This window comes from Hipposideros armiger, unplaced genomic scaffold, assembly GCF_001890085.2.
Source record: "Hipposideros armiger isolate ML-2016 unplaced genomic scaffold, ASM189008v1 scaffold_860, whole genome shotgun sequence".
In the NCBI taxonomy this organism is placed as follows: domain Eukaryota; kingdom Metazoa; phylum Chordata; class Mammalia; order Chiroptera; family Hipposideridae; genus Hipposideros; species Hipposideros armiger.
Window position 1 is genome coordinate 771,793 of NW_017732210.1, and position 8,935 is coordinate 780,727.

General features: G+C 32.4%; 1 protein-coding gene across 1 annotated transcript in view; it reads left to right on the forward strand.

Annotated features, from left to right (window-relative positions):
• The window catches only part of RRM2B (ribonucleotide reductase regulatory TP53 inducible subunit M2B), a 36,817-nt gene that overhangs the window by 23,216 nt on the left and 4,666 nt on the right, over positions 1-8,935 (forward strand). The window contains exons 4-7 of the mRNA XM_019629546.1: positions 1,371-1,390; positions 2,778-2,911; positions 7,312-7,416; positions 8,598-8,711. Of these exons, the coding sequence (XP_019485091.1) occupies positions 1,371-1,390; positions 2,778-2,911; positions 7,312-7,416; positions 8,598-8,711 (373 nt within the window). The remainder of the gene's footprint in view (positions 1-1,370; positions 1,391-2,777; positions 2,912-7,311; positions 7,417-8,597; positions 8,712-8,935) is intronic.

Consider the following 8,935-nt stretch of genomic DNA (forward strand, 5'->3'; position numbering starts at 1 on the left):
GTCACTGTGTTACAGCTGGGCTGTAGTTAAATTCTCCATATTGCTGACTCTCGAGCTGTAGTTAAATTCTCCATATTGCTGACTCTCGAGGCAAACCATTTAGGGTTCTGACTCCGAGTCTCAGAGGAAAGAACATGGTCTAAAATATTGCAGGGGGAATGGAATGGGTAGTGGGAAAGGGGAAAAGTGAAGAACACCTTGGTGGCCCTCCTCTTTGGGAGAGGAGCTAAAAGACAATAACATGGAAGTAATGTCTTGCTTCACTAAACACGTGTCCTTCCCTTTAGCCAGCTGGGGAAGTGCAGTTTTATGACCTAATTTTGCCATTTGCACCATTAGTACCTTCAAGTTGGTGAAGGCAGCTCTTTCATCTGGCATAGAGTTTTGTTAGCATTTTTGGTGACTTTGATTTACTTCTGCACCTAGTAGGACCCAATATAGCAACTGTTATTTCCTCACATCCAGACTCTTCTAATATTTTACTTTTAGAACCTAAGAATACTCCATAAAAAGTATTAGTTTGTGTGAAAGTTGATTGTTATAAGGAGATTCAATTCTGTAGAGCTAAAAAGTCTTAATTGTATATCTGTTTAGTTTTTTTAAAATTGAGATAGACTGCTTAATTTTAAAAATATCTCTAAAGAACTTTAAAACATTAAATATATAGACTCAACCTTAATATAGTAATGAAATTACATTTCAAATATCAAAAAGGTATAGTTATGCAATCTTAGTGCATTACATCATAGAAGTCAGCTGTGTCTTAAAAATATGAATATATCCCATTTTCCCATCTCTAAAACAAATCACAAGGCCTTCACATTCATTTTAGCTGTTAGAAGAGATGTTTTGGAAATCTCTTTTTAGTTCACATCTACTGAAAATTTGTAAATTTTACCCCTTAATAATCCTTTAATCTTCCCCCAAAAGAATAGCCTTCTATCACTATTTCTGTTATGATTTTTATTCTTTAGCATTCATGTGAATGCATAAAATAACTAAAATAATTTCCTCTTATTTACAATGTTTGTGTTACATTAGAGTCTAGTTTCCTTACAGATAGATGTCCACATGACATCACCTTTATGTCAATTAAAAGTGTATCAATTATAATTATCCATTATTATATAAATAGTAAAATGAAAATGTAGTAATCTATATGTTAAGCTAATGACATCTTAAAAATATAACTAGCTGGTCTAAAGGCCGTTTTTGTTTTCGAAAGAGTCAGCAGAGCACAGTGATTATTATTATTATAATATTTTAATATTTAGCACATACTACACTAAAGATTCGTCTTTTGGAAAGTCCTACATAATATGTACTCAATAAGTACTTATTTAATTTATATTCTGTCATTTTTATCAAAGTGACTTTTTGGATTTTGCCTGTAAAAATAAAAGACTATAAAAATATAAAAGCCTTTCTGATGTTTTGCGCTAATAATAGAAAAATATTTGATATAATTGATCTATCTGATTTGGTTTGTTTAAGATAATCAGGAAAATGACCAAGGACAAGCCAGAGCACCATTTAGAGGATAGCCAGAAATATTTAAACTGAGCCATCTTTTTTTTTGAAATTTAAATATTATTATTACTTTTGTTCTGGAAGTTATAAATAATTTATTCCGTTTCTGCATCAAGTTTTAGCAATTTCTATAGAATGGATTGTAATGTCTTTTATCATCTAGTGCTTTTATAGTTTCCATTGATTCGGTTCAGGACACATTTATTAAGTTCCTACTGTTGTGTTTTTGGTCCTGCAAAAGTACCGGGACACAAGCTATGATGTCATCTATGAAACAGGCCTGTAGTTGGTTCAAGCGCTCAGCTGCCTTTATCTCACAGTCTTATAGACCAAATCTTTCTCCCTAAACAGACACAAATATAAATATTCCTCTTGAGCATACCGTGTGGTGACTTAAGGGGCTTGAGATGATCTTCTTTTGGGTTAGACCTAGAATCACCCCCTAGGGATACTGTTCCAGATACGCCACTAAAGACATTTTAGGGGGTAGGCTACTGCAAAGTCCTTGCCTAACAGTGAGTAACATTTGAAATTAGGTCCTATAGGTTTAGCAGAAAACAGTATTTTTGCTTATACGATGGGATATATTATCCAACAGATGTACTTATTGTCTTCAGCTGGACTTATCTGCTTTTTTAATTGTAGATGCATGACAGCGTTTTTTTGAAATGTTTATAGATAATCTGTAAGATACCTTGGGTTTCTAAAACTATAAACCTCAGCAACCTTCTCTCCCTCAACCAGAGAGAGAGACATTTTGTCATAAAATCCATCTTCTGCTCTCCACTCGAATGTGCACGCATGTGTACACACACACACACACACACACACACACACACACACACACACACACACACAGACACCTCTCGTAGACACGTGTGGTGCAGAGATAAATCATCTCTGGTTTTTTGAGTATGGAAGGCTTTCCTTTGTCTAGAAACCAAGACCTGTAGGAGCCCAATGTCTGACATAGGATTTGAAGTAGACATACCTTTCTGCTCGAGTAGATAGAGGTTGGCAAATTTTCTCCCCTGAAGACCCTTGGCCATGGCACTAACTTGTTTATTTTGTTTCTTGGCAAAATAATTGTGGTATTGTTATAATACACACACACACACACACACACACACAACCACACACACACATATACATATATACGTATGTAAAAAAATATATATAATAAATAAATATATAAATGTCTGCATTATATGATATTCCAGAAAGTAAAACTATTTTATGTCTTCCAGGGGAAAGGGTGGTGGCCTTTGCTGCTGTAGAAGGAGTTTTCTTCTCGGGATCTTTTGCTGCTATATTCTGGCTAAAGAAAAGAGGTCTTATGCCTGGACTCACTTTTTCCAATGAACTCATCAGCAGAGATGAAGTAAGGAATGAAGTATTTTTCTAGTTATATTTGTGTTTATATTTGGTGTTCATTTATTTTTCTTTCCCCTGGAAATTGCTTATGTTGACACAAAGGAATTAAAAGAAGTTAAGAAGTCATTTTTTTTCCTCAGCTTTTAAGACAGTGTTTTCCTCCTACCTCTGCCTGTTCCTCCCCGGTCTCCTCTGCGCACCCTGAAATACTGTGCTCTGGGGTTCTCACCTTGGCCTCTCCCTTTCACTCTACATGACCTCCTTGCTGATCTTATTTATTCCCATGGAATCAGATACCATCTAGATGCTCATAACAACCAAAACCTTATCTGTAGCCCAAATATTCTTTCCTGAGCTCCAAATTTCTATATTCAAGTGCCTGTTAGATGTTTTCTCCTGGAAGTTTCCACAAATACCTCAAACCTAACATTTCAGAAATCAAACTCAGGATCATTCTCCCAAGATTTGTTCCTCCTTCGGTTTTCTCTATCTCACTGAGTGTCGCTACCTTCCATCCAATCATTTAAATTTGAAATCTGGGAGTCATTGTAGATTTCTTTGCTCTTTCAGCTACACCCAAACACTAAATCTTGTCTCTCTCTGCCTGCAATAATACCCTTTCCATCTTTCCGACCAATTTTTTCATTTGTTGATTATTTTCTTAGAAGTTGCAACTCAAAACTTTCCTGACCCAATTAGGTAAAACTGACAATGTGTATCTCTTTGAAACCTAAACTTGTCCCTATCATGTCCATAACATTTATTGCACTTCTTGTCTCTCTCCTCTGCTAGACTCTAAGCTTCTTGAGTGCAGAAACCTTGTCATTTATCCTTCTGTTCTCAGTATTTAGCCCATCACAGCAATTCAGTTCACGTTTATTGACTACACTAATCCTGTCCTCTCAGCTTATTTCTAAGTGACCTTGTCAAGTTACTTAACTTCTCCAAGACTCTGTTTCTTGAACTACAAACCTTAACAGTGAAACAGTATGTGTGAAAGTGTTTTTTAAGTGCCATAAAATGCTTTGTATAATTACTTTTTGTTGTTTCATATCCTTAAATTTCTAAAAGTTTTTATTATAAATGTTATATAGGATTATTACAGAGAATTAAGAGAACAAAATCACTCTCAACAAACAGCAATAACCAGTTAGTATTTCATAGTCTTTCTAGTTTTCTACATTTAAATCTATGTAGATATATGCAAACATCATATTTTTACAATTTGAGATATCCTGCTATTTTCATATTATTATAAGGTGAGATATTATTTTTTCACTTAGCAAAATGTTGTGAGCATTTTTTCAATGACATTAAGCATTTTTGGAAACAGCTTTGTTAGATATGTAATATTCTAATGAATAAATATATTGCTATTTGACTATTCTATAATTAAAAATTCAGGTTGTTTCCAGATTTTTTGTTTATTTGTTTTGCTATAATGCAAAATGAATATCTTTGTATATAAGCTTGTCTCAAATTCATATTATTTTCCTAAGCTAGATTCCCTAGAAGTAGAATTACTAGATTGTAAGGTATGAACATTTTAAAGATCATTCATACTTATTTGAAGATTTCTTCCCAGAAATTTTATAGCAATTTTCAATCCTACCTAGCAATGTATGAATGTGTTTTTTTTAACAAATATAATTTATTTGTGCAGTTGTTAATTTCTTATATCTTAGGTGTGTTTTTCCTACATCGACTCTGTTAATATTTATTAAGTATCTTCATGATAAAAGCACTTTCTTTTTTTTATTGTGAAATAAACGTTTTTTTAAAATAGTTTCAGCTGTACAACACAGTGCAATAGTTATACTTTTTACCCCTCAAAGTGACAACCTCCCTCCCCCAATCCACTGCCCCGCCCCCATATCATACATATCTATTACAATTCCCTTGACTGAACGTGTTTTTTCTTACCATACATACCCCCACAAGAATTTGATTTACGTGTTAAATATTTGACAAATATTTGACAAATTTGATAGGGGTAATGGTATCTCATTATTGGGTTATTTGCATTTGTTTGATTGTTACTTAGATTGAACTTTTTTTTTCATAATGATATTAGTCATTTGTATTTTTTTCTGTATTTACCTATTCTTATCTTTTGCTTTTATTTCTGTTGTTATATATTCCTAGTGCACAGTTACTAGGCTCTTTCAATAAGTAGTTTTAAAAATATTTATTACATGAATATAATATAAAGTATGAATTTTGTTATTTTTATTGCAAATATTTTCCCAGTTTGACCTTTGCTTTTTAATTTTGTTTTTTTAGTATGCAGAAACCTGAAATTTATGCGATTCACTTCCAGAGATGAGTTAAATGATCACATATTTTCTTCTTGACTTTTTAACACTTGACTCGCTAATACAATTAGAATTTGCTTAGTATAAGTATAGAATTTAGTGCAAACATAGTATAGTATAGGATGGTTAGAATCTAACTTAAGTCTATTTCACATACTCTTGGGAAGTTTTTAAAATTCTCTTTGTTAATTCACTCTATTGATTTGTGGGGTCTTCTTTATTATATGTTAAGGTTTTAAGTATTCTAAAATCTGTTTCAGGGCTTTTCTTTTTTTTTCATTAACCTATCTGTCAAATTTAATGCCATAACAAACTATTTTAATTATTGTAGTGTTTTATGTTTTGATAATTAGGATAAATTTCATAACTTTCCCATTAAGTGTTCTTACAAGATTCTGCCCATTTATTCTTCCAGATTAAGTTTTTTAAATTGAAATATATTTGGCATATACCGTAATGTTGTATAAATTTAAGGCATACATGTTAATTTGATACATTTATATATTGCAATATGATTACCATTGTAGCAATAATTAGGGCCTCTATCATATTACATTTTTTCTTTTTAGTAGTTCTAGTCTCACATTAATTTTATAACTAAAAACAATCCCATTAGGATTTTGATTGGAATTGCTTTAAATCTCAAAATTAATTTTACTCACTTATTGATTTAGCAATAGAAGTGCCTACATTTGATTTACTCATCTGTGTAATAGGTAGTAGCTAGCTGTCAGTTCTAATCAACACTTTAACACCTTTCAGCAGTTTATTTGAAATTTAGCATTTGATAATTTGAAGTAGCCTCTTGAGTCAAGTTTGGGGGAAAAATATTTCATTAGCAAATCTAAGATTAGCTGTTGAAAGGTTTTTTCTTGATGGTTTCTTCTGGGAATGACAATTTAACTGGGTAAATAATCCTTGGAGTACAACCTTTGGTTTGAGTCTTATCTTTTTAAAAAAAATAAATTTATTGGGGTGATAGTGGTTAGTAAAACTACATAGGTTTCAAGTGTACATTTGTATAGTACATCGTCTATCACATTGTGTGCTCACCACCCCGAGTCAGTTCTCCTTCCATCACCATATATGTGACCCTCCTTTACCCTTTTCTATCTTCCCTCCTCCCTGACTCTTATTTTTCAAATGTCTTTTGTATTTGTTGATTTATTTAGAAAAACCTAAGCAAGCTCTGATTTGTAATCCTTTAAAGTGTACATGTCTTCCTCCTCCTCTCCCTTTGGTGGCTTACAAAATTATTTCTTTTTCTTTGTAGTTTAGAAATGTTCATTGACTCTGCCTTAGTGTCAGTCTCTGTTAATTTTGTTTGGAGCGCCATCATCTTTTTATATCTCTGGTCTCGTTCTCTTTTTCGTTTTGACTTTTTGACATCTTGTTGTTTGCAGCTTTATACCATCTATTCTGTGGTGTGGAATCCTGATTATTGTAGGTTGAATCTCCTTGCTCTGTTCTTCAACTATTTAAGATTCTATACCATTTCTTGTATTTGTATAACCAGTCTGTTCTCAGGTATTTCACAGGTTTATTTCCTTCTTTGGTTGAGTTATCTGCAATGTCATGTCTGCCTTATACAGCTTCAAATGATATTTTTTATTCTTCAATTTCCATTTTCGTTGTACTGAATTCATCTTTATCTTGGCCCATTCTTACTTAATATAAATGTCTTTTTGAAATATTTCTGAGTGAGTTTCACCTGTGCTTTAAATACTTACTATTTTTTAATCATTTCTTAAATTTTTTAGACAAAAATGAATGAACTTTTATTTTGGCTCATCTTGCTTTGTGTTCCTTTCCAAAATGCTTTTAGTTGTAGATTGTTGTTGTTAATTAATTCTTCTTTCATGTTGATGAACTAAGATTTCTGGCACTGAAAAATTTTTATCATAGGTTATTGTAATTGGCATTTTAATGAGATTTGAAGGAAAGAAATTCCTGGCCCTCTTAATCACTCTTCTATCTTACAGAAGCTCCATGTTGCATTCCTAGAACCTACTCTGTATGATGCCTGACACATCACTGTGTGAAAATAGCTGATTGAATGTTTTTTGACATTGTTATTTTTCTTCTGTTTTAGGGGCTTCACTGTGACTTTGCTTGCCTGATGTTTCAATATTTAGTAAATAAGCCTTCAGAAGAAAGGGTCAGGGAGATCATTGTTAATGCTGTTGAAATTGAGCAGGTAAGCTTATATAATCAGCATGTCTCTCTCTCTCTCTAATGTTTATACCTATTTTATGAGGTTGACTCATATGAAATTGCCATTTTGTAGGTCAAACTAAATATCAGCGATTTTATATGGTCAACTTCACAGTACCAATAGATAATATATTGCAATAATGTCAATTATAAGTATTATATAGTAAGGTTTTATGTATACTAAAATCTATTTCAGGACTATATTTTCTGTCTCCTTGACTTGTCAAACTTTATGCTATAACAACCTATTGTAATTATTTTAGCTTTATATTTTTAGATTTTTGCTACTGGAGGGCAGTGATGATTTCTTGTTTTGTGTTCTCAGAAGCCTAGCAGGGTGTCTAGCTTAAATTATGCATTAGATGTTTATAGAATTAATAAATAAATGGATTAGTGAATAGTAAACCTAATTTATGACATGTAAAGATCTCTGACAAGAAAGACCTTGGTGCTCCACTTAGGATGTGTTTTTATCATTTGAAAGAACTACTTTAAAAGTAAGATAAAATTTTAAACTTGTTTTTAGTACTGCGTAGTTGAACGGCAATAGTTTTTATATTAGGAAGAGGAAGAGGCACAAACTACATTTTGGTATCTTTAATCATTTTGAGAACTAAATCCAGGTGGTTAATGTTCTTATTTTTCCTCTATTAACACTTCATCACTTCATCACTGTCTTTCAATATAGTTGGAGTTTAGTTTATCTCCAACCCTCAAATCCATTTCTATTTCTTTCTCATTTTCTTTGTTAATTGTGTTTTCTCTCTTTCACAGCTCCCTTCCATAATCATGTTCCCCACAACAATCATCTCTGGTGAATCTTTTTCAGATATTTCAGAACAAAGTATCTCTTTTTTTTTTTTATTGAGAAAGCATGTGAATTCAGGTCTTATATGTGCTGCTTTTAAAAATACCAGTAATTTGATAATTAGTTTTAATTTGTTTTGGCTATTGGAGAATGTGACAAAATGTGAATAGTAATACCCCAACCATTTTTAAACAAATGGACATTGTTTGCCATTGAAAGAATTTAACTTAGTGTGCTTTCCTCAGACAAGATTAGTGACTTAAAAGATTAATAAAACTAAAACCCTCTTTTTATTTGGAAAATACATACTTATTTATTGTTCTTTGTACTTTATCCTGTTTTTGTTTTCATCTCAGGAGTTTTTAACAGAAGCCTTGCCAGTTGGGCTCATTGGAATGAATTGTGTTTTGATGAAACAGTATATTGAGTTTGTAGCTGACAGATTACTTGTGGAACTTGGATTCTCAAAGGTAAGATATTTAAAAATGTATTACTGTTAGCTAAAATATTATAGTTAAATATGGCTACTAAAGTATTATATTTCACTGAAAGCATTTGTAACATACTAGTCTACTTTTAAAATGTCATGACAGAGAGCTGGCTGAGTGGCTCAGTTGGTTAAGAGCTCACTCAAGAGTTTGAGCTCTGAGCAACAGCGGTTTGAGTCCTGGCCCAAGCTGAGCAGCCGCTGAGC